The following is a 27,588-nucleotide window of genomic DNA, read 5'->3' as shown; positions in this document are numbered from 1 at the left end:
GAGAAGAGATGTGGGACCATTAGGATAAGATTTAAAATTTGAATCTTTTACTAATGGAAACAGTTTGAACTTCCATTTAAAAATTGAACCTTTTTAAAATGCATTTAAAAATTTCCAACAAAATACACCATAATGAGTGAATTGATTGGAAACCTTTTAGATGGAGTGTACTCTTTTGCACAAATAGAATGACATTACAAATCCAAGATATAATTCTAAAAGTTTATATAGCTTATTGAGGTCTAGTTATAGTTTGGGGAAGACATGAGTGTAATTATGTATTTGATAGCAAGGGGCTTATGGTCTGGGCCTTGAGGCCCCACTATCTATGGTGGCAGAAAATGGGCCACCGCTCGTAGCTCCAATCGTGAACTGCTCCCCTTCCGTTTATTACTCTCCTCGTGACCTGACCGTAAGCCTTCCACCCTTCCCCTCTCACTTCTATCCTCCTCCGATTGCCGCCGTTGCATTTCACCGTTTGCCGGCGCCTTCACCATCCCCCTCTTCTCTTCCTCTTGTCCCCCGATCGCCACCTGACATAGAACGAATCTCGCCGCCTACAGCACCGCCACTCCCGCCTCCGGCGTCGCGGTTGCCGTGGCTTGAAGCCTCGAAGGTCTCCATCAATTTCTCTCTCACTCTTTGGTCTTGAGCCATCCACAAGCTCCACGACCGCGAGCGCTACCGCCCGGCCCTCAGTCTCATCCCAGAACGAACCCCCCGGATCCTTTCCACTCTCTCGTTTTCCTTGTTTCCATCCTTATAGCTGATGAAATTCTAATTTTCCCCTTATTGTTGTGTTACTGAGATCAAATTCACGTCTCTTCTTTGGTTCCATGAACAGATTTCAATACTAGGATTTCCGTAAATCTTGCTTTGTAGTTAAGTGAAGTTGAAACCTTGGGATATATGTTTCTATCGAATCCCTTTCTGTTTGTGTGCTAACAGTTTTGTGGAAATGGATGGATTTTTGGGATGTTATTGTTTGGCTATTATTTGCAAATTTCAGGATGTTTTCTTGCTGTCATGTTATGAAGTAAATCTTTGCAACTTGATAGTGAGTGAAGAATAGTGATAAAATGTTCTCGTCTATATTAGTGCTGATAGCTGAGAAGACGGGTCCATACTTGGAAAAAAAAAAGAAAAACTAGAAATAGTCATCCATAGGAGGAAGGGGACTACTATAACAAATCCTTGTTATTGATTCTGAAAGGTAAAATAGTTTTGGGGTTTAATCCGGTGGTGATAATAGCTATGTATTTAAGAGAATGATTTTGCATGGGCAGAATTTTTTATCATGAATTGTTATGGGTACATGACTGTGAGTTTTTTTAAAAAATATAGGCTTTTATGTTATATTGGGTCGTATTGCACCTCTATGAAGGTGGTGGTAGTGAAACAGTTTTCTCTTGCACAATATCGTCTCATGCTTCATTGAAATTGGGGAGACAGTTTTTGGGTTGATGAACCAGAGAAGGCCAATGGAGATGAACAAAATGGTGTGTATGGATTTCTTGTATAATAAGCCTTTCCTGTTGCCAAATGATTGACGTCCTAACTTGATCCTATCATCTTATTTGGGTGTAAAATAATCATGATCTCATTCTGCAATGCTTGGTCCTTCTTGCATGAAATCTGAATGGCTAGAGCCTTTGAGTTTGGATGAATTTTTTCTGAGGATTTGTTTGTTGTATTACTTTTAGGTGTTTTGTGGTGGTCAATGTTGCCTATCATGCTACAGAAGAAATTAAACAATAGAAGGTTCACATGGACGTTAATTCGTGTTCATATATGATTGATATTGGACTTCATGTGCTTCCAAATGGTTAATTTGATGTATTACGTTGTCTGCTAGAAGAATAAAATTTTGTTATTCATCTGGATAATTATTATAAATTTTTTTGGGTTAGATTTGAATGCAAGAATTCAGGTGGAACAAAGCTTGTTTTTAGGTTAGGCAGGACCTGAATTCAAAGTTGATAGATTGATCACTTGCATATTGAAATTTAGGATCTTATATTCTTTATCAATTCAAGCTGCATTGACTGGAATCTAGGATCGTTGTTTTTAAGGGAGTGTCCCGTTGGTAAATTGATAGGTGGTTTGAGGATCAGCTCTCTGCAATTCCTGGAAGTGTCTCATAACCATAGGCCATCTACATGCTTATCTTGAAGATGGTAAGGTAGCAGGGTGGTTTGAGGGTCCAGTTCTCTGCATTCCTGGGAAGTGGCCTCAAACGATAGGTCATCTACATCCTATATTGATGATAGCAGGTAGCAAGAGGTCTGACATCTGTGAAATGCATAGCATAAGAGAAACTTAGAATTCTTGATTATCTTAGGCAAAACTGCCATAAATATTTAACCTTTTACAACATTTGAAATCTACTATCGACAATTATGTAAGTCTCTTATGCCATGTAAGATTATATAATTTGGAAGATACATGGTTCAATGGCCGAGATTCATTTATCCTGGTCACTGAAAGTTGTAACTCATTAGATAATATAGTTGCATCTCGTCTGAAAAGTAATAGTTGTCACAGCCCCTAATTTCACTGCTGTCATACGCTGCTTGGTTTGAGGTCTGAATTTGTTGAGAAAGGCCTCACAACTCGCTGCTGGCCTTTTAGTCTTTGGGTGTTCTGGTGCGCGTTTCAGATGGAGGTCTTGGAGATAAGTGGAAGCAATTTACTCATAATGAAGTTGTTGCTGGAATGAATTGCTCCTTTTGATATCTTGCTGAGAGAAATGATGAGGGAATGCCAGCCTTTTTTTGTGATGGAGTTTCAGGTGGTGTTTGTAAACTATTGACTTTAATCTTGTAAACCAAAGCAATGCTCTTTAAAGCTTTTATATAGTTCATTAAATAGATTGAAGAGGCTGATTTTAATCTGTAGGAAGAAGTCCTATTTGGGGAGATCTTTTGCCCTTTGTTTCTTTTGTATAAAAAGTTCCAATGTAGATATTTGTTCTTCTTAACATATGAGAGGGGCTCTATGTCTTCCTTTGTTCCATACTTCCAACTAGGCCCCCAAATTAAGTGATATCCTTTTATGGAGTTTTTGAACCTCAATTATGGTAACCAACACAGTTTTGGACATTGAGGCACCCTAGAACCAGTGTACACATTCACAAAAACTTTTTGAATTTATCATAAAATTTACATTTAAATACTTGCTGACTTTAGTGAGGATAGATAACTGAATGTACAAAAATACACAAAAGCCTAAAATTTTGCATTTCCAACATATGCTTTTATCCTATTATCTAATAAAGTTTGAGTCAGGCTTATGAAACCTATGCCAAACAGAAAGAAACTTGTCTAGTGACCCTTGACCTACCAATGATGATAAATATCATGCTCGTCTAAATAGACAACACGATATGTAGAAACCAAGTAAAACAAACAATTAGCGAGACATCAAGAGACAAGAAGAATATACCAGAATAAACAAAAAACAAGGTGGCAAGGTAATAAAAAAGACATTTGAAAGAATATACATGAAATGTCCAAAGTTGAATACCAGAAACTTCGTTGGTTATATGACATTAATTATACATATTGGCTAGTAATAAGTAAAAATGGTCAATGGGAAGTAAATCTGGACTCTGAAAGACAACTCCAAGAAAAGAAATCACAGCTTCTTATGGAATTGAATAGAAATAATAATGTGAAGACAATCAAGTAAGTGCAGTGTGCACAATTACCATACGGTGGGAAAAAAATCAAAACAGGTGATCTAAACTTAGATTTAGTCTGCACAAAAAGCTAAAATTTTGAATTTCCAACACATTTATCTGAAAAAAGTCAAGTCAGACAAACTTTACATAAAGGCAATCAAGTAAAGTGGGTGCACACTTTACATATGTTGGTAGTTCAAAATTTTAGATTTTTGTGTAGCTTAAATCTGGTTGTAAATTTGGTTATCTGTCCTTACTAAAGTCAACAGGTATTTGAATGAAGTTTTGCGATAAATGTGTGTAAACTGAATTTTAGGGTACATAACATTCAAACTTTTTGGTTACCATAATTGAGGTTCAAAAACTTCATAAAAGAATATCACTAGTTTGATGTGTAGTGCCATGTTTGAGTCAGAAAATAGCATTAAAACTCATTCTTTTTTCTTCAGTTGTGCACAAGTTTATAATCTATCTACATCCAACTAATGCTTTACAATTAGTGTAGTGGAGCATCATGATATATTCTAAAGTCGGTAAAATTGGATCATCAAAATACCTTGTGGAAACTTTATTTTATTTGATGCATATATATTACAAAATCATCATGTCTTTATACAAATAGCATTGTCGCTAATTATCAATTATTACATAAAATATTTACTAAAAATTATTGTTTAGAACATTTTTCTAATTTTTGAACTTCAGCACCATCAACATTTTTTTTTGAAATGATCTCTTTTTGTACCCCATGATAAAGTGATATCTTTTGTCATTTTTCATTGCATGTGATCTAAAAACTGCAAATGGATGACCATGTCAGGAAAAAGAATGAGTCCCTTTTACTCCCTTTACGGTAAGAGGGTTTGTAACAGCTAATGAAATGGAAAAGAAAAGAACAAGTGATGAGTTTGAACCAGGACCTGTTCATCCTTCACAACCAGTGGACAGGTTTGAATTTATAAAACAAGAGCAGAACTCTCCAGATGTTATAACTAAAAGCAGGCCTGCCAATGAACATGAAAGGTATGGTTAGACCATTTGGTTTGCCCCTCTTCAATACTGTTTGCAATTTCCCACTTAGAATTTATAGAAGTATGGGTTGTTTTTTGATGTACATTAGATATCAACCAATATACCACAAGCTTTATGTTATCCTGTTTTCCCTTCTTCTAATCGGAAGTGTGGCCTCACACATAAGCCTACTGAAGGAACAAATAACATGCCATTTTATGTTACTTTGCTTTCGATAAAAACTGTTTTAAACTCAGTCATGGTTGAGTTTGCACTCAACATGGGCTTTTAAGAGAAAGTCGTAAAAAATTCAAATTTCTAAGAGCATGCAGGGTATTCAAATATATTTGTACTCAGTACTTCTCCCTGTCATATTATTTGCTGTCAAGTAATTTTCGGATAGATTATATATTTCCCTGACCAGGGATTACTGTAATACACATATTTATTTTACAGTTCAAATAGTTCAGTTCAAATTATTAGTGTGTTATTCAGTTTAGTAATTTTATTCGTTTAGGTTGAAATCATCTGAATCCCTAGTATACTTAAATTTGCTCAGTCGAAACTTTACAATGTTCCACAGAATCGGCTGTCAATTCAAGTTTTAACTTTTCCATTTTTAATACTCTGACTTTATTCCAGTATGTGAAGCCATGTTTTCTGTACATCCATACTCTCAGCTTCTATGATTAGAGCATGTTAAACAACTTGATTGTGAATGCTTCTTGCCTGCTTTCAGAATTTTCCATGGAAGAACTGAACTTAGGGAGAAACTTTTTGGCTATTGTTTTCTTTACCAATGTTGAGGCACAGTTGTTTTTTTATTTGTTATGATTTCATAATATTCTTTATAGTGTTCGGAAAACTTATATCCGATCGCAATGTGCATGGTTGTATCTTTCTAATTCATGGCCATTTGATGATGTTCTAATGCCATACTTCCAACATACGACTATCAATTTCTTTTAGGAAGAAGAAGGAGGCATTAGAAAGTGGAGGAAAATGATCGGTGTTTGGTGGAAGCGCATTGGAAAGCATTAATGTTAGAAGAAAACCTTCAATGTGGTTAAGACGGCGTATAAGAACAGGGAATTCCTGATTGTTTGAGAGGACTTGTCTGGCAATTGATATCTGGAAGGTCGAGACCTTTTACTAATGAATCCAGGGGTTTACTGAGGTAAATACACTTCGCATATGCATACTAACCTTTGTTTTCCTCTGATATAATTTGCTTCTTGGAAATTATTCTATTTAATATGTCAAACTCTATAGATTATATGTTTTACATTGTTGTGGCTAGGAATTCCGGATCTTCCGTGTCATTTTGAGGTGAAGATAATGACGTCAAACTTAAAACGAGTATTGTTTAACATATTTATGATAGTGTGATATCATATAGGCATTCCTTTTTGAATCAAAATCTTCTGTAACAAAAACTAAGTGCAAAGACATTGGCCTATGAATTTCTATGTGAACCTCTTCCACATAGATAAGGACAATTCTATAATACAATAATAAGCTCTATTCATGTGAATTTGTTTTTAGATTGGCTTATATGATTTCTCAAAGCTTGGTGTCTGGCCAGACTCATCATACATACTCTAATTGGTTCTGTATTCCAAACTCATCGCCCTGCTTATCTTTTCTTTGGACAATGTTGATGTTGCATCTTATATAAAAGAACAGTCTTTTATCTTTTCTTTTATCTTTGGTCACTGTTCTTGCTCTCTGGGTGGGATGCTATGTGGTTATAGATGATAGCTAGAAGCGTAGGAAAAACCTTCAGTGAAATTGGGCAGTTTTAGCTAAGTAACATAACTTATGAGATATTTGTAAATTGAGGAATGCAATATGCTTGTAGCCTATAGGAGTATTCTGATACCAACTTACAAATATGAAGCTGATGTACAAAACTGCATCAACTGTCAAAGAATTGCAACATGTTATGAAGATATGAAATGAATAAAAAAAATTAATGATTACTTCTAACAACCAATATTTGTTATATGCGAGAAGGTCTGCTGCCATCCTATTTTCTTCTTTCTATGAGGTGCTAGAATAAATAATAGTAAGATTTGACTTGGAGAAATCTTATAGTAGAAATTTGTCAGGTAATTTCGTGGGTTCTAAAGACTGAATGAGTGTCAATAAATTGTGAAAGACATTTTCGTGCAGAAGAGGAGGTCTGTCATTTTCAAGCATGAGGAATAGCAATTTTGAAATTTTAGTCTTGGTTTGATTTATGTAAAGGCTCAGTCTTAAGATAATTGTGAAGTTGAAGCAACTACTACTAGTTCCAAGGAGGCTTTATAAGATACTGAGATGAGAGAAGGTAAGAATGTTAAAATAGAATCATGATGGAAAGATTTGGATACTGGGCATTTAAATATACTTAGAACTTGAAAAAAGTAATACTGTAGTACTGGTTTCATGTGCCTATATATGAACAAAAGATTTCATCCAGGCTGGGATATCAGTGTCTCAGTTCAGGCACCGACCGATCTGATTTCATCCAGGCTGGGATATCAGTGTCTCATTATCAGGCACCGACTTATCTGATATATAAAAAATGGTTGGCCCTTATACATCATGGTCCTATATAAACTGATGTACTGATGTATGGTAGCATATTGACCAACATTGTTAACCTTTCTATTTTATCTTTTGAGGGCAGTGAAATCAGTGATAAGGATGAGCACATGCAAAGGGGTTTATTGCAATGTGGGTTAAAGCTGAATGGTGGTCAGGGTGGAGGGTGATAGGCAGCAGCCGGGAGGGGGCGGGGGGGGGGGGGGGGGGGGGGGGGTTGGAGATGGGCGCGAAGTGGTGGGCAGTCAGAACCTTAAACTATAGCAAATAGAGAGTTCATGGTGGCAGTAGGGCAGAGGATCAAAGGTGGCTAAATGGACAGCAGAGGGGGAGAGGGAGGAGGGAGAGGGAGGAGGGACCAGTGGTGTGATGGGAGCAGAGTCAGTAGGGGGACGAGGGACAATAGAGGTCGTCGTGAGGGCTATTTTCTCGTAGGGAAATAGTAAGGGTTAGAGAAGAGATGAATATGGGCTATTATTTAGATGATCCGATGCTTATTTCATGCCAAGGAAATTAGGATGCGGCGCTGTTTGGAAGTCAATCTCGACTTTATCTCAAATAAGATTAACCAGTTTCTGGTTAATCTTTGTTATCGGCCACCCATTGCGACTGGATGGGATGTTCAGTCCTTAAACTGGATGAAATTGAGGCTAAAATTAGAATGTAAGCTAGATGTCCCTAGAGTTCTTTTATTAAATTATACTGCCATATTTAAATGAAGAAATAAATTGACATTTTCATTTAAGAATAAGAGGGTTAGATGAAATAGGAAATATGCTCAAATTATTGTAACCACGACATACGATTCAGAGAGTAAAATTCTTATAGAATGATGGTAAGTTGACACTGTTACTTTTGAGAATGAAGGCATAACCAGAAACTCAAATGTAAATATAAAGGACAAAGAATGTAAAATGAGTAATATGGGTCTACATTGCACAAGAAAAGACTAAAGGATCCCTGTAGGGACAAAGCTAAAGTTGACATGAAAGCTTCAACAAAGAGATTACTCAATTAATGATAACCTCAATGGGAAGTTGTGAAAATGGTTTTGAAAATTTGGATTGATGAGAGATGCAGTCCCTTGAATGGATTGATGAGGCTTGTCATACTTATGTTATTGCTCATGATTTTTTTGTTTGTTTGTTATCGTTCTTGTATCAAACTTTCTATGTTTTCCATCTTTTCAGTTTGTTAATAATATGCTTATTGCTAATTATTTTGCTGCAGCAACTAGTGATATATGAACATCAGCATCAGAGTTGGATATAATTCGTGACATATCTCGAACTTTCCTTCGCATGTTTCTTTCAACAGAGGCATGGGACCGGGCCAAAGGTCCCTATACAATGTTCTGAAGGCATACTCTGTGTATGACAGGGATGTTGGATTATGTTCAGGTTTGAATGGAAGTCATCAACCCGACTTTTAGCATTCGCCCAGCTAAAAGTTTTAAGATTACTGCTTCATAATGTTGAAAGTATTAGGATATCACTTATTTAGCTAACTATAGCAGGGGATGGGATTTTAGCAGGTTTGTTGCTTCTCTATATGAGTGAAGAAGATGCATTTTGCTTTTAGTTGCTTTGTTGAGGGGGCTGTTCATGCACCCATGGAAGGGCTTATATCTGGTATTCATTCTTTTCTAAATACTGATTTATCTTATGATGTGTTATGGAACTTGTTTTTCTTTTATGCATATACTTCTATCTATTTCATACATACTTGTAGTAACTAGTGAAAGTGCACTTGCATTTACACATGGAACTAATACCCCAGTAAAAAAGAGAATAATTTGATAAATTTGAAGAAAGGTTGTTGAAAACTTTGTTTATTAGTATTCAAATATTTTTAGAATGGTATAGTTTTATTAGTTTTGATTCACACTGGATTAGATCATTTTTGGGTGGATTTTCGGATTGGAAGTTTTGACACTAAGCATGCAAGAGAAGTAATGGAAGGATGTTGTTATAAGTGCATTATCTTTTTGTTAAACCTATCTATAATGTGTTTTTATTGAACCAATGATGTGATAAGTCATATGTTATCATTTTTTATATCCCCTGAATTCAAGCACAACAAGATTTCTTTATTTAACTAAATAGTAATAGTTAGTTATATATTGGACCTTTCTCCATGACAGAGTTCTAAAGTGAAAAGGAGAAGATGCTAAGTACTCGTTTGGACATGTTTGGGTGTTACTTAAAAAAAGTACTTTGCAACTTTAAAAGTAAAAAAAATGCTTTGTAGAAGCAACATTATTTGGTAATAGTGTATGAAAAGTGCTTCTACAAGAAGGAAAGTTAAAAATGCTTTGAGGAGAAGCTAGAAAATCTAGCTTCTAGCTTCTCCTTTTACGAGAACAACTAAAAGTAGAAGCAACATCAGAGACACCCTTTACTATTATCTTCTTACACCTTAGAGTGGGATTGTATGTAACCAAAGAGGAAGTAAAGTATACCCACATGCAAAGTTATAAATAATCAAGGGTTTTTTGAAGGCCAAGATCTCAGTCATCTTAGTGGGTTGCTGAAGCTGAGATGAATGGAGATCTTGGTTTACTCTAGTTGATTTGGAAAATAGTCAGTTTTGAAAGGAACCAATATTTTTTGAGATTGTGGCCATTATTTTAGACTAGGATATCGAAACCTTGGCCGATATGGTAAATGCAAAATTGAGAACTATATTAAGGTAATGATTTTGAGATTTTTTTTCTTAAAATTCTATTAAAAAGATAAAAGGATGGTTTAGAGACATCAGCCAATATGCTTATATTGTGTCTGTGGATATTTCAGGTTTTCTTGGTTTATTGAGTCCATCTCTCCTGACTATCTTGGGGCCTTGCTAAAGATAATAAGAAAGGATCCCATCCATTGAGACAAAAACATTATAAGGGTGGAGAAGATATATTTTAATTATTACAAGTGCATTTTGGGAAGGGGCGTTTCAAAAACATTAGTGTTTTTTTTTCTTCAAACAGGACATTGGCATAGTTGTATAGATTTTAACATAAACAAGCAAGGAATAATTTTTTACCGTTTGTTGCATGATGTGCAAACAGGTAAGCACCTTTTCGGTTCATGTAGTTTAGGGTTCCAAACATGTTTAACCGTTGTGTGATCTTTTTCATAAATTTTTAATATTGACAATATTGTTGATATAAATTGTGTAAATTGTACAATAAATAACTAGACGTATTGAATCAATTCTGGAAAGAGACTTAGAAAAGGGAAGTGAATCTAAATTGCAGTTTGTAGATAACATAGCGAAAATGTCTAATCTGCTACAACCATTGCTTGATTAAGTTGGCTATTTACATGATTATTTATAGATCTGTTATTTATTTACTTATTTCTGGATATGATAGTGGTTGCATGATCATAATAGACAAGTGATTCTGAGCTGCAAAGCATTTCACAAACTATACGATAGACATGATCAAATTCAAGACCAGAATAGGAGAGCAAAATAATCTATTATGTTAGTTTATCATCAATGTAATTGAGATATCTTTTAGGACCTGTTTAGATACTTGTTGAGGTTATCCGAGGAATATTCTTTATTTGATCGGTGCATGGAAGATCTCATCGGTGAAGAAAATAGAATTTTTCTAATTAAAAAAAAGGCCATTACCCAGTTATGGTCTTGGCAATCTAAGGTCCTAGGGGGGGCATATTGGGGACATGCTTAACTTTTGACCTTTTTTTTGCAAAAAAAAGACTCAAACCCATGTCATTTACTTATCAACCTAACCCCTTTACCACTGTACCAAACAATGGTTCCTAATTAAGGAAACTATAAGTCACATAATTTCCATGAGAGCGGGGATATTGTAAATCATGTTGTAGCTAGAATATATTATGCTAAAATTATGGAATTGTCTGCTCTGAAGGTTTTTAAGTCGAATCACCTAGTTATCCCTCCCTTTTGAACTCTATGTCACTCCACCTGCACCTCCAATGGTGCTTACCTGAGATCATGACCTCATGATCTTAACCAATGTTATGGTTTGACTCCTTTCTTATTGGATCTATTTCCGCAAGTTTACCGAATAGATGTCAAATAATTTTACACTAATTGCTATGCCTAATTAATTATTTGAAAATTAATGAAATTACGTCGTTATTATAAAAATCACCAAAGTAATCCAGAAAATACTTCTACATTATCTATATGTAATACAAATGTTAATAATTTTTTAGACTTTGTTAAATATTTCTAATTAATTTTTATATAATAAATTAATATTTAATTAGAAAATATCAAGAAATTTATTTTAATTCAGAATAACGTAGAACCCTACTAGGAATGCTAGATATATGTTTATATATTATTGTCAAAAAAATATTTTTCTACTTCAAAAAATACTTCTTAGTTATCTATATATAATACTATTTTTTCATATTTTTTTGTATTTTTAAATAGTTTTTAGTAATTTTTGATTTAAACTATAATTTTTAAATATAAAATATTTTCATAAAATTAATTTAGTTCGGATCAGTGTAGCATCCTATCAGGGATGTTACATATATTTTTCTCATCCTATGGATATGCACAAAAGGCTACTTAATTTTCAAAATTATTCAAATTTGGCCTATACCTCTACGTGTGTGATCATTCCCAAACTTAAAATAAATTCATGCCAAATGTTAATAGAGAGTAGCATGCATATCCCTAAACATGCTACCAATTTTACTGTAATTTTTTGATTGTTACTTTATTTTTTAAATTTTAATCCAAAAATTTATTTTAAATTAAAAAAATTATAAAGTTAATGAAAATCATAATTTTGGCAGCATTGTATAGATCATACATAGATCTACAACAGATCTTAAAATTATACCAAAATGAAATATTTTGGATGAACTCTTATTTTCTCATTTTCTTGCCTATTTTCGACTTCAAAATAGGAAAGAAAACAAGAAAGAAGTGGAGGGAGGGGGCCATTACCTGTTTTTTCTTGGATCTAGCTTAGTTCTTGCAAAATCTGGCCTCTACCGCATTTTTTCACAATTTTTCTTAAAAAAAGGTGAGAGAGGGGCTGAGAAAGCACGGATAGACTTTTCAGCCTCCCACCTTTTTTATTCACACGGGAGGGTTGTGTTTGGGCAAACTAGGCTGAACCAAAGTGTATCACCAGGTTTGCCTCGGTATTGCTCCAACTTGCCTGGTTCACAGCAGTTTACAACCAGCTTGGCGATAATTTTGAACCGAAGAGGGAGAATTGTCTCAGTTCCCTTTCGGTACGGTTCGGTATGCCTCAAACCGGATAGTTCAAAGAAGTACGGTGAACCATGTTTCCGCCACTTGTCTTCTCAACTTGTGCCATCTGAGAGGTTTATTCAAGGAACATCTTAATTGGGAATCTAGACAAGCCTTTAGAGCTCCAGCAGATAAGAAGATGCTATTCCTTTCATGGGGAAGGTGTGAAAAATCATTTGCATGATGTATCTTATATTTAATCATTTTCTTACTTGCTCAAGCAATTGTTGAAATGAGGTTTTTCCTATAGTCAAGCGCCCTTCACTTGTGTAATCTATCTGAAATTTATTTGATTTTCTTGGTCTTCAATTCTCATGCAAAACCCAAATTGATGTTGGAAGCTATCAGGGAATGAGAATCTTAAGGCTGAATGTATACATGTGATGAAAGAATTGAATTAAGAGCTTTATGAATCATCGAGGGGTTAATACTTAGTGGATTATGAACAAGAAATTAACAGAAGGATCATTGAGGAGCATAACTAGCAGTACTACAACACCTAAAATGCCAAGGCTTGAAAGATCAACTTTAAAGCATAAAGTCACATCATAGAAGAAAGAAAAGAATCTCTTAACAATATTTAACTTTTCTTAAGCTGGAGAATTTTGAAGGCTCTCATATTTTAGAGGAGGGAAGGGGAAGTGTTGATTGCCTCATTTTCTGGCTGGGGAGGGTGCAAGATGTTGTAGTACTAGCTATTGGCGAATAACTATTTGTGGTGACTCTATGAACTAGCATAGATGGTACAACTAGATGTATTGATTCTAGAGCTGCTTAATGAAATTTTCTCTCGCCCTAGAAGAAAATATTTAAATTAAATTGTAAATCTAAATTTGGGTTATTTCTTGTATATGCTTTGATAGAGCTCTATGTAGTTTTAGCAATAACAAAGGGAATCAACAATTTCTTTCTACTAGGACTGGTAAGGGCTCCTATTATGACTCAAAGAGAGGTGACTACCCATTTCTAGGGGAAAAGCCTTCACACAATAAAGAAATGTATAGAAAAGTAAATAATTTACAAAACTCAGATCTCATTGAAGCATGTGTCTAAGACACTTGAAGGCATCCAAAACTAATCCTAGTAGACTTAATAGTTCTCTACCTCATCCAATATCCAAAATAGGGTCTTGGAATTCAAAATGTGCTTAAAATATGACTTCAAAGCCGTCCCTGAAAAGTAGCCTCAAAAATCAACTTAAAATTCATTAAATCATTGTCTAATATTGCTGGAACTACTACTAATATCACTCAAACTGGAATGTGTGAAGTTCAAATTGTCCACCAATGCTTCTGCATCAAGTCTTTGTGGCTAGATTTTATCTTGATGTTATGGGTTCATAATCAGAGAGAGGAATCAGTTAAGAATTGCTATTCTTTTCCTGCTTCTTTAATCTTTCTGATAGATTCATTTTGTTATTCTTTTCCTTCAAGGAGTTATAACTTGATTTATTATGGTACAATTGTGTAAAAAGGGTTCTTTTGGCATATGCAGAAGTATATATAACTGTTCATAAACTGTTAGTGACTGAATTGTTTACTATTTGTATCTACTATTTGTGCTTATGGAGCAGGCAGGTTTGCCGCTTGTCCAACAATACTTATTTCAGTTTGAGCAATTAGTGAAAGAACATTTGCCAAAATTGGGTCAACATTTTTCTGAAGAAATGATTAATCCAAGCATGTATGCAAGTCAATGGTTCATTACTGTTTTCTCGTACTCATTCCCTTTCTCTTTGGCGCTTCGCATCTGGGATGTATTTCTCTATGAGGTTAGCAATCAAAATTTCTCTTATTTTTAACATTATCTAATGAAACTAATCTAATGGTTTATAATCATCTCGGGCCCTGCTTATTTGATGCATCAATTAAAGGGTTTAGGTAACCATTCCTGATGATTGCAACCTACCCATGTTCAAGGATTATGAGGCGTGCATGTCAGTTCCCATGCCTCCATGTGTGTGGGCCTATTCCCCATTTTGAACAGAAACAGTTCAATACAAAGAGGGCATCAGATCTAAATCTTGAATTCCTAATCCTCATCCATGGTTGGGTTGCAGTAGCTAGGGATGGCAAGCTGAATTGCTTTTGTTCCTTTTATAAATATCTTAGTTGTAACCTTCATTATTCATTAAGAATTATGTTATTACTACAAACTACAATAGTAGGTAGTATTATCATCTGATCAATGATGAATATTGAAATGAGTCATGTGTAATGAAAATAATGAACAATCTAAAGATAATAGATTGGAAAAAGGTTATAGATCATGGGTTTTTTAATGCTATCTCACACCTGGCTATCTTTGGTTGGATATGTGCAATGTCAGTCTGAATGTAAATTTGTAGAACTTGATATAGTCATGGATGGTCATGATTATACATACCAAATCAGATAGTCAGAATGTCTATCCATAGAAATTTATTTATGCTTTCATTTTTTTTTTTGCATAGTCAAAAAGGGAGAATCGTTCTCATCTATTTGATAATCTGCAAACCAACCTTATCATTCTTTTAGTGTGCCTTGTTGCAAAGCACACAGTCACCTTGCACAACTAGTGTAGCTTTATCCAGCATTGCAGTCATTTTAATTAGTGCTCATATGCTTCTACTTCCATTTCCATCTTCTTTTTCTTGAATAGAACTTAAGCAGTGAGTCCTAAGGAGAAGAGGGTGGAAGCCTGACTAGTCGTATAAACGCATGAAAGCATGTATACTTTGTGCATATACTAATAATTTGCATGAACAGATGTATGGGAAAGTTTGTTTTACGAAGAAAAATATATTTAATAGATCACATTTGATGGTTCGGAGCATCGATTGGGGATCCCCATTGCTCAATATAGAACTGACCGGATTTGAGTGGAGATCAACTCAAGTGTATATATAGTTGTCATTGAACATATATGCACACATACATATATACATGTTTATAAATTCAAGGATTGAGATTGATCCTAGACAAAAATTATTAGTGCTTTTATATATACTATATATGTATCTGAATATGCATGCATATACACATAGAAACACCCACACACACACACACATGCATGTATACACACACACATATATACATGCATATAAATTCAAGGACTGAGATTGATGCTAGACAAAAATTATTACTGCTTTTATATATACTGTATATATATATATATATATATATATATATATATATATATATATATATATATATATCTGTATCTGCATGCATACACACATACAAACACCACACACACACACATAGATATATACACACATGTACATATACATACATAGATTCGAACATACACACACCACACTTTATGTTGACTTCTTGAAAAAATAGATGATGATCTAAAATCAGTGATAGACTATCCAAATTCAAAATCCAAACCATTGATTATGAATCTACACCAAAATGCCTAGAAACAAAAAAAAATTATATATATACTAGGTAACCTGTACTTGTCGGCTACAGGTTTGGTATGGTACTAGTTAGGTTTCATGCCGACATGATACAATGTCAGGATGGTATCAATTTTTTTTAAGATTTAATAAAAAGTAATCAATTTTTTTATTTTGTGAATGATTTTAATTCTACTTTGATATTTTTTGTTGTTTTTATCATCAGGTACACCTTAAATGATACTTCTTGATATTTTGGAGTGATTCTTTTGCGTTAAAGTAGGATTGCTCCGAAATAATACAAACTTGGGGAGGCAAAAATCTGGCAAATTTGTTATTAGGTTTGCTACCCCCAGCTATACTTTTGCGTGAGTGGAGTAAAGATTCCGATCCAAAAGTATCCATAGATCTTCGAGTAGGTAGTTAACTGTCGACAAAAAAATCATGGTAGTATAAAACCTAAACAACGGCGGCTTTAGAAATTAGAGCAGTTGCCTGCTTTTCTTTTATGCCCCTTCCTATCTGGTTATATTAGGATGATAGATGTCCTCCAGACTGAGTCGACCAGTAGTATGGTGGACTTATCTAAGCAAATCTCGATCATATCTCTAGGGTGATGTCTCGGACATGAAGTCATGTGATGATCGACTCTCGCTAACCCTTATGGCTGTGGCTATCAACTGGAAGCATGCATTGAATATTGCGATCTGCCCATTGCTCTGCATCCACCCTAGCTTCGCTGGCTATGAAACTGGTTGGTCGTGAAGACAATTCTGGCTCATCGAGCTCTGGCTCCTGCTATTGGCTCCCAAGCCATTTGATTATGGGATCATCCTTATCCTGAACAAAAATATTGTGGATTGGATCCTTGTACTTCAGCTCCACTTCCTTCTAAATGTACTTGAGCCTTAATCTCAGATTGTAGTAGACATATATGTATCATTGTGCTGCCTCTATGTCAGACCGTTCCACTGCTTGCTGTGCATGAGGGCGAAAGTGAACCAATTACACTCACAGCTACTCGATGGGATCTTCTGAAAGAGGATCTAGATGGTTAACCGCTTAAGATGTCTCGTCGAGAGATCAAAATGAATCCACCATTTAACTGCAAAAGTATTGAAGAAAATTACATATAAGATAGTATCATATTAATAACTCTAAAACATCAAGTAATAGTTATCATTGATTTTTAATATGCCTAGATTCATATTTTTACGACGCCATTGCCTAGCCTCCAAAGCTATCAGTGCCCTTCCTAAATATTTTCGTCCATAAAAAAGACATATCATAATATGTTAATTATTGAAGATGTGGGTTAAGTTAACTTACGCATGCCACTTAAGCTAACTTACCTCTTGTAGACACACGGTCATGACTTCTAGATCAGGCTCCATTTTGTAGATCATATTATGTAGGGCGGCTAGAAGTCTTTCATCCATATCGATACTAAGTACAGTGTATTAGAACTTTGAGTTTTGGTAGTAAACTGTCAATAAGGTTTGTAATTGTTTTAGTAAAATTTTACAAGTGCAGGAGCAGTCAAATTTTCAATATTTTTACTTATCTACTAGATGCAACTTTCTACCTATCTAGTAGTTCTACATGTACTCGATAATATTGATGTACTCTTGAGTATGCTCCGACTTTTCCTTCCTAATCTGATTCTTTGCCTTCTTCATCATACAATATAGAATGCCCATCTAGAGATACCTCTTGTTGTCCACGGCTCGAAACATTTCATATAATGGCTTAATAGTCTTCACCATTTTCTTAGCCCATTGCCAAAAAGTCTGCCTCATCACCAAGCTCTTCATATAGCTTTCCTTAGTGCCGATCCTCGTAAATATGCTCTCCTGCCACTTGGCACTGACAAACATCTGATGCAAGCCTGCTTTTCTTTCAAAAATGCTATCAAGTGCAATGTAGTTAGTAGCCAGCGTCACAACTGGTCTAAACATCTTCCTCCTTGTGTATCTCCTCATTAGTGATAAGATCCATATGTGGTTATAAATAAATCTAGTAATGGATTGGGCTATCTCCACTGTCTGCTGCATCCTACGAATCTTTTCAATTTCCATCAATATGAGGTTGATACAATGTGCAGCACATGAGATCTAAAAAATATGTGGCCGCCGCTCCATCAAGATAGCTCCTACGATCTTATATTATGGTCCATTATCAGTGACGACTTGCACAATATTCACCTCTCCTACTTGATCAATCACATCCTCCATCAATCTAAGGATGTATATAGCGTTGTGCACCTGATCAAGAGCATCAATTGACTTCTAAAAAAAATTCTCGATGTCATAATATGTCAAGAAGGTGATGATGCTCCGTTTGGTAGGACTGGTCCAAACATCATCACACATCACTGTCAGTCCATATGTAGGCCACTTGCTCTAGTATGCGGCATTCTACTTCTATAACTCTTCCGTGTGTTGTCAAGAAGCTCACCATAGATGTCCTTCGGTCCTAGAGGATCTACATCCAGGCTAGCAGCTTGTATGAAGGACATGGTCGATCTATCATACGTGTTGCCTACCGCATTTGCTAATATGTGGCTAAAGTAGAACTAGGATCCAATATTCTTTTTATTGCCCTTCTTCAACATGATGTCGATCCTCTGCTGTTTCAAATCTATGCTAGGAAAGGTATATAGATATAGATCATTGATTGTGGCTCTTGGTGAAATCTCTTTGAAGGTCTTTTTCCTACTGCCAAAATTTTCAGCGTAAATGCAATACGACCATTATTTCTACTGATGACCTTTCTAGTCAAGGAGGTTCTCCTGAACTCTGGATTTGTCCCGCCAATCTCAGAATCAGAGCCCGACTCATAGTGTGAAGGCCTATGCATGGTTCATCTTGCTGTCACTTATTATCCAAGCTTGCCTGAATGACAACCTGGATCTGTGCCTTATTATTTGGAACGGAAGTCTCCTCTTACTCTCTGGAGTGATAAAAAGGTGGTTTTACCACTCGACGGTCTGCCTCTGCCTTCTTTTAGGCAACCTTCTTCTTCGATGTTATAAAATCAGCAAAGTGTTTCTTCATCAGCTACTGAATCTACTGTGGATATTTTTGGCGTATAGATACGTTGGGATAACCATCAGACAGGTGCTGCTTCAAACTGGTTACTCCTTCTTCCTTGAACTCTGTATTGCACCTCTAGTGGTGTCGATTCGAGAGCATGTACCAGTGATTCCAACCCATATCACGTTCGGGGTCCTTCGATGGATCTATTCCTACAGGTTTATCGAGTACATATCAGTTTATTAATTATTTAAAAATAATAAAATTTTATTATGATGAAAAAATATATTTTCTATTTCAAAAAGTACTTATGAATTATCTAATACATAGTACTAATTTTTTATATTTTTGTACTATTTATATATTTTAATAATTTTTAAATTAAAACATAAATTTAAAAATTAGAAACTCAGAAAAATATGTTTTCTACTTTAGAAAATATTTTAGAATTATCTAATACGAAGTACTAATTTTTTATTTTTTGTATTGCTTATATATTTTTAATAATTTTTAAATATAAAAATTTTAGAAAATTAAATTTAGATCAGATCCATGTAGAACCCTACTATAAATGCTATATATATTTTTCTCAGCCCGTAGGCATGCATTAAAAGCTACTTATTTCTCAATTTTATTCAATTTTGTGCCTAAGTCACTATGCGTATTATCACATCTAAACTTGAATAAATGGATACTAAATTTAGATCAATGGTAGCTTGCATGCTCCTAAACAGCGTTCTTATTTTATAGCTATTTTTTAGATTTTATTTTATTTTTTAATTTTCTATTCCAAAATTTATTTTTAATTTAAAAAATTATAGATTTAACAGAAATTAAAAATTTTAGTCTCATTGTGTAAAGTATCCATAGATCTACAACATATTATGAAATCATGCAAAATCAAAAATTTGGGCATGACCTTTCCTTAGTTTCCATTTTTTTGGCATTTTTCAACGTTAAAAAGAAAAAAAAGAAGAAATGAGGTGGACAAGAGCTACTTTACCTTGTTTTGGGTTGGATTTAGCCTTTAGTCATTGAAATCAACTGTTTTTTAGCGAAAGGGGGTCGAAGGTTGAAAAAAAAATTAGAAAAGGCCCAAGAAAGCTCTTTATTATTGGAAGGGAAGGGAGCTTGAATCGGTTCGTATCGATACAAACCGAGCAGTTCTTTGGATTTTCCAAACAATAGGGCAGAACTATTCTAGTTCTGCCCCGGTTCGGTTTGGTACACCCCAAATCGGGCTGTTCGGCATGCCATGTCTAATATATATATATATATATATGTATGTATGTATGTATGTATATTAGCTGGACGACACACTATGGTAACTTGTGGAAGATGGAGTTAATGATTCAAATAAAAAATTGACATGAAATTGGATATGAGCGGATGTTGTTGGTTGAAAACGTCTCCTATTCACAATGGAACAGCATGGTCTTGCTTGATGCATCATTTTCTTTTCAATAATGGACTATTCAAATTCAAAATCCAAAAACCTTCGAAAATAATCTTCGCCACAAAATGGATGGTTTTAATAGCGTGATACTATGTTTTACTATAATCTAATCATCAGTAAGTTAGTATAATTCTACCCATATTTTAAGATGTGCAGATCATGATTCACAAAGTTGATATTCAATTTATGTGTTCTTTCATGATGTATTTTATCATGCTGTTATAATTGATACTGTTCATTTTTGTACCAACTTGATGTATAGTTTAGAGACCACTAAAATATATAAATTTTAGTTTCTAATTATTTTTGTGTAGTGTAGATCATGTTCATCAGTTTTGAGCTTGAATTTGGATGGTCTCTCGTTGATTTAAAATCATTAATCCCCTTTTCAAGGAGTTAATTTAAAGTGTGTAGTCTAGGGGGAAGAGTTACTAACCTGCAAGGTTACCCTTGACATCATCATCACTAGGGTCAAAGAGATCATAATGTCAAGCATGAAACTACCTTTATGCAGGGGCAGACCTAGGATTTTTTATGTAGGGGGCAAATTCTTACTTACTATATTATAACTGAACCTTAATCATAGTCATGTTTTATTTAATTAAACATAAGATATGAACAATTTTAAAAATTTAATTATATATATTTTGTAGTTGTATTAATTTCAAAATTGGGAGATAGAAAAGCTTCACAATGTGTGAATTACAACATAACCAAATTTTTTCTTTTTGCATATCAAATTTGTCATGTTTATTTTGGTTTTAAAGAATATATTTCTCATACTCTTTGCTTTCTCTGATTTCTTTCTTCTCTACCCTGCTAACAACAAGAAGCTAAAAGTGGTTGAAAATATTGTGGATAAAGATCGCGGCAAAGCCTCAAGTTTTGGCAAATAGTAAATTGGAGAGCCATTCATTGCTTATAATTACTTATAATAATATACTATGGCACAAGAGAGTGGTGTGGACATGTAAGACTTGTGGTACCAGGACATTCATCATGCTACTAGACTTTGGGCCTTGTGCCTCCTACTTAGACCCTTTCATGTGCCAAGAGATAATGAGAATGGTATATAGCCCAAATGTCTTTAATGTCATGCTTGTAAAATAGGGAAAAAGCAACAAGGAGATGAATGGATTGAGGTCTAAGTAACATGTTGCATCTATTCCAACTTGAAATGAGGAAATTTGAATTTATGAGATTTTATCTTTAAAATATTTTGTTATTGAACCAAGACAGGTCTGTGTCATCTAAAATATGATTGAACTCGCACTTCTAATTATCTGTGGAGACTAGAGAGTACAGCAGGTTAGAGGAAAGAAAGACACAAAAGAAAGATTTGGAGTATAAACCAGAAAGCTAGGTAGCCATGGTGCCGTCTGTTTGCAACTCAAACATCACTGAATGAATCCTAAAAAAATCTCTTACCAACCAAACTCTAATTTTACATCATATATAACATTTAGCTAACTAAACCATTGGAAAACTCAGGATTCAACTCTTTAGATCTCGCATGCCATAACTTAGATACCTCATCAACAATATGGAGCATGGTCTGCCGTACCGGTCCAGCCTGGGACCGGCACCGGATCAGCGTGAAATCCGGTACCGGTAATTTATTGTTGAAGAACCGGTACGGGACTGGTATGGGACCGGTTCGGACCGGTACGCCACCGGTTCGGATCGGTACGCCATCGGTTCGGACGGGTACGGACCGGTACGCCACCGGTACGGACCGGTACGCCACCGGTACGGACCGGTACGGGACCGGTTTCGTACTGGTCCGGGACGCCACCGGTACGCCGACCGGTACCGATGCAGCGGACCTTGGTATGGAGGGTGCTACTCTTGCTACAAAGCAAAGGGGCATCTTGCTTGCCAAATCAAAGGACATAGAGCATGGACCGCAGGTCAAGGGGTGACGATAATGGGGCTGTTAGGAGACAAAGCAACAAACCAAGTGGGGGTCTTGTGCATTTCTTTAAATTCCGCATTGCTTTGCCATTGGCTTTATGGAAGAGAAGTAGAGACTGTGAAAGAGAAGCAAATATAACTACAGAAAACAACCGCCCTATATAGACACACAATTGGTTCTTTATTGTTAGATAAATATTTAATATAGAGGAATGAAGAAGATTGAACCCACTTTTCCTTATGAGTAAAATAGGCTCATATCAGACTCCATTAAATAAAATAATATATTCTTATGTACTCGACAAACTCAAGAATCTTTAGCATCACTTGAAATGTTTCCTCTGACTCCTAACTCATGACTTGCCTTTTGAGTAGGTACTGTATTTTAGATAAAATATCCATGCTATGAATTCGTCCCTTTTAAGTGGAAATTCTAAGTAGGAATTACTTGATTTAAGAAACTTTAAGATGATATCTTAGGAAGCATGGATACTTCAAATTACATGCCATGTCCATATTAGATATGTATCAATACCGATACTTGTCGAAAACTTATATGATACGTATTTGATACTTAAGTATCTTATTTTTCAAAATTAAAAGAGTGCTCTAGATACTTTCCAAATGCCCTCAAGATGCTTTTGGGATACCTCCAAGAATGAGGGGGAGGGTTTTTCTTTCTTTCATTCTTTCTCCTCGTTTTATGAATTCTAACACTTTTTATTGGTGAATGGTTGCTTTAAGTGTTTGTGATATTGATATTAAATTTTAGAATATGCATTTTGTTCTATGGATTTTAATGATGAGTTGATGGAAGTTGATTTTAATGTATGAAATAAGGGCTATATTATTTTGATAGTTAATAGTGAATGGTTGATTTAGGAGTTTGTGATATTGATATTAAAGTTTATAATATGGATTGTGGTCTATGTATTTGAATGATGACTAGATGAGGAGTTGGTGGAAGTTGATTTTAATGTATGAATGATGGAGTACATTTTTTTAATAGTCTAGTATGTTTTATGAATGCTTCACACACATATAATACTTATATATTTGCTGCTGTATCCTAACCATATCGTATCCTACTTTTTAAAGTTTTGTCGTATCAGCCTATCTGTATCATTTCGTTTTCATATCCTGTATCCATGTCCATACTTCCTAGATGATTGCTTGACTCATGATGTTCTCGTCCCATTTCCTCTTAGATTATTTTCTTCTTCTTTTTATATACTTTAAAGCTTTCAATTTTTCCCTTCCATTTTGAAATATGATTTTGCGACATCATTTGGAACGAAAATTTGTGTTATGAGCCACACTTGTCAAAATAATATAGACTAGGCGTTTATCACAGCTTTACGAATTAACCTCCTTCATATTGCTTTGCAAATTGAGGCAGTGAACTGAAATTTTTAGTGATATGATGACAATTTTGAGGGTCAGCTAATTTTATTAGCTCTTTGGATTACTTTTTTGATTGAGATTAGAGCTGATGATTTTCTTTCTTTTAGCTTTGTAACATTTGAGGGCTTGTTCTGGTTATTTTCTCAATAGAGCACATCCCTTTCTAACATGTGGAGGATTTTGCACACTATGATTGGTCAGTTTTCATACATATGGACTTATTTTGCTTGCCTTCGGTTTTGGCATTGCTCTTTGCTTGTTCATACTTGTTTTTGCATCCATAATTGCCTCACTATTTTATTTTATCAAAAAGTACCACTCTATGTCTTGTTGTCACCTGTTATGTTATAGACAGATAATTAGACCATTAAAATTTAAAGCGCAGTTGATTCTTCTTGCTACATTCTTAACTTAAATTCATTGCTTAGAACAGGGGGTCAAAGTTGTTTTTAAAGTTGGGTTGGCTTTGTTGAGGTTCTGCCATGATGACTTGGTGAGACATTTGGTGCATTTCTGTTTGATTAAAATTTTATGCATAACTTTTTAAGTAATTAAAAATTGATTTGGGCCATCAGATAAAACTTCCTTTCGAGAAACTTATACATGCTTTGCGTAACTTCCCCGAAGATGCAATGAAGCCAGATACACTCTTACCACTTGCCTTCTCAATCAAGGTAATGATTGCCACTTACACCTTTTTATAAATGAATGTTTTTCTTTTTCTGTTGTGTTTTTTGTTTTTGCATCTTGCTTTCTACAGTCTTTTTATGCCAATTTGACCTCTCTTGGACTTATTCTACTTCTTCCTTTCTTTTTCACTCTTTTTCCATCCAAAGACATTGCTAACTTTCTTGAAATGGAGTTGGTAGACTGAAAAATATTGTGAACTTCCTATTTGTTTTGTTGTGGAATGCTTAGACGTGTCCAGAGGGACTATGTTCAGTTAGCTATGGTGATTTTTCCTTTTATTCAGATGTTGGTTGCAACAGTCTTCAGATCTTGGTAAACTTTGCTTGCTTCATAATGTCATACTATAGTCACAACACCTCCAACCAGCTTTATCCCATTGGTGAGTTTTTTTGATCAAGAGAAAAGTAGAGCCATCATGAAGAAGTCTGATATCATATTTTTTTTTTGTAGCAATTATCAATTACTCAAGTTTTACTTTTTTTAAAAAAAATTTGTGGTATTTTTCCTTTGGAAAGAGGCCCTTCTATTGGTAGAGAATGAGGTCTGAAACCAGGTACATACAACCCCAACAGAGCCATCCATAAAACAGAAAAAGGGGGTGAAAATTTAAGGCCTCCTATAAAATCAATATTAGAACCAGATTCCATTGAAGCAAATCATTTGACTGGTTGGTTTCCTTCTTTAAAAATGTCAGAAAGTTGAAGAAAAATACCGGAGTCTCTTCTCATCCAAATGTCCCTTAGTGGAGAATTGTGGTGGTGGCCTTAAACTGAGTTTCCTTTTAGTGTAGTTGATCACCAACAAGGAATCACCAACCCAGATATTCTTGATTCCATAGATATAGGTAGTGACTAGATGACCTTCCCATGCAACTCAAAGCTCAGCTTCTGATATCATGACCTGGTGATAATCTTCTACTGCCCACATGAATCAGTCTCCTTTCCTCTTCCCTAAGGATGAAGCTTGATAATCTTCTACTGCCCACATGAATATCTCTTTTCCTTTCTCCTAAGGATAAAACTTGCTTCAGCAGCATGAGTTTTACCATAAATGGGCAGAGGCAGCCGAGAAACTGCAATGGAATGTGAAGGCCTGTAAGGGCTGAGGCTGCCCCAGGGCCTTGAATGCATGTGTAAATCATCTTTAATAGTTGCCTGTCCATACTCTGAAACAAACCAGAGAGCATGTTAGGAGGGGGTGGTTATGATGTTTTGAAAGAGCTATTCCTTACAAGCAGTCAAAAGGAGGCATAAGTAGCAGATACCAGCAATTACAATAGATGGGGTGGAGGAGGCTAGGTAATTGATGTGGGCCCCTCTAAATTATTGATGGAGATTGCAAGCTTCAGCATTTGAATCAACTCGGCAAAAGTAGATCTGTTCTTGATGAAAAACATGGTGCTGTACCAGAATGGACCTACAGGGCATATACTTCCAACAGACTTTCCACCAGAAATGCTTCACCCTTGGAGTCATGGCAACCTTTCAAATCCAACTGTTACAATGGGGAGTAGATGCATACTGATGCTGAAAAAGAATTTGATAAACTTGAGACTAATTTTGTACTTCCATCCTTTGCCCTAACAAAGCCCTTAATCCTACCAGATGACCCTATGCTGACTTTCTTGAATTTCTTGGAAGGATTTTTCGCATGTTTTGGTTTCAGGTTTTATGATTCAGTGTTTTGTGTCCTCTCTCTCTCTCTCGCCCCCCCCCCCCTCTTCTTCTTTTCGTTGTTGGGAGAAATGGCGTCCTCTCGTTCAAAATGTTACTAGCCTATTCCTCGCCTTGCTTCTTTGTGATTTGACATTTGCATGTTCCAATGGTTGGAAGTGCTCAAAATTTTTGACTTTTTATACTAAAACTTCTTTAATTCATCAATCATTGTGGCTAAATGTGATTCCTGGGTTCGTTTTTTATTCAATTTAAACTGAGCAATCATTAATACTGTTATTTCAATTTCATATGTATTGGTTGTATGCATTTATTACCTTCAGTGATATACGTTACCATGAATATCTAATATGTAGTCATTTTTACTCTTAAGATCAATTCCACTATTAGAATAAAGAAGATTATTCACCAATAATGTTTAAGGGACAGAAGAGTATAATTTCTAAAAATCTTATTATCAACTATTTTTATGACTTAGACTTGCGTTGCTTGAAGCCTAGCCAATTATACATTGACTTTTACTGTTTGTCATATATGGTTGCATTACTTGATTCCTCATCTAATTTGTTGAATAATTCCTTGCACTGTTTCCCTTATATGATAATTTTGGAAATTGATAGTTTACAATGTTGGATCACAACAAATGTTTTCACTGAGTTGAACCGATCTGTTTATAACGGAGTAATTGAATAATTCAATTTTCCATCCTAAAGTGTAGTAAACTGAGTTACACCTTATAGGTTTAATTCCTATATACAATTTTGACCAGGGAGTAGTAATCAGCAAAGCAATTGTGAATCCTTCATATCCACCTTGACATGTAAATTTTGTAAGATTGATGCCCCTAATGTTGTAAATTAGTGGCTTTGTATGGGCTTCTATCACCTTTCTGGTTGTATGGATTTGTAGGTTTCAAAACGCCTGGAAGAGCTTAAACAAGAATATGAGAGAAGAAATGCGGGATCATTACAGCAAACAGGGTCCACCAATAGGCAGCTGCTGGCTATTAGGAATAAAGAGTTTTCTATCAGGACTGAAACGAGCAAATGTGTACTGAAAGATGATCCATCTCGCTGAACCCTCACAGCGAAATGGGGACAATAATATGAAAGTAACATTGTAAAGTGTATGCCAATTCTTTTTTTTCATTCTTTCGTTGTATCAGTTATTATGTCAAACTCTGGCTTTGTCTGTTAAGTAATAAGACCAAGTTCTTTCAGTCTATGTTATCCTTTTCAAATCATTTGGTTGCAGTATTTTAGGATAAGAAGTAAATACTAATTGCCTTTCAATAGGCTGCTCCATGGGGAAAGGAGAATAGATCCATTTTCAGATCGTCAGATGGTAAAAGTGGTAAAAACTTAGAGCATAGTTGTTGGTGCTTAGGTTTTGAAGTATGGTTAGATGAGGCATCAGATACTTTTATCATGATCCATAGAGGAGTACAGATTCTTTCCATCAAATTTACTAATAAAATATTCTTCTTT

The 27,588-nt window shown here is 35.1% G+C and overlaps 1 protein-coding gene across 1 annotated transcript; it reads left to right on the top strand.

Annotated features, from left to right (window-relative positions):
- Positions 1-4,562: 4,562 nt before the first annotated feature.
- On the top strand, positions 4,563-27,325 carry LOC103698115 (ecotropic viral integration site 5 protein homolog). The gene is given in 9 exon segments (XM_039116803.1): positions 4,563-4,710; positions 8,537-8,569; positions 8,572-8,682; positions 8,799-8,852; positions 8,855-8,913; positions 14,118-14,315; positions 24,172-24,231; positions 24,314-24,412; positions 27,011-27,325. Coding segments are annotated over 9 exon segments (930 nt in total). The 3' UTR covers positions 27,179-27,325.
- The last annotated feature ends 263 nt before the right edge of the window (positions 27,326-27,588 follow it).

This window comes from Phoenix dactylifera, unplaced genomic scaffold (assembly GCF_009389715.1).
Source record: "Phoenix dactylifera cultivar Barhee BC4 unplaced genomic scaffold, palm_55x_up_171113_PBpolish2nd_filt_p 000140F, whole genome shotgun sequence".
Classification (NCBI taxonomy): domain Eukaryota; kingdom Viridiplantae; phylum Streptophyta; class Magnoliopsida; order Arecales; family Arecaceae; genus Phoenix; species Phoenix dactylifera.
The sequence above is the reverse complement of the archived record's forward strand: the minus strand, read 5'-3'. Positions and strand labels throughout refer to the sequence as shown.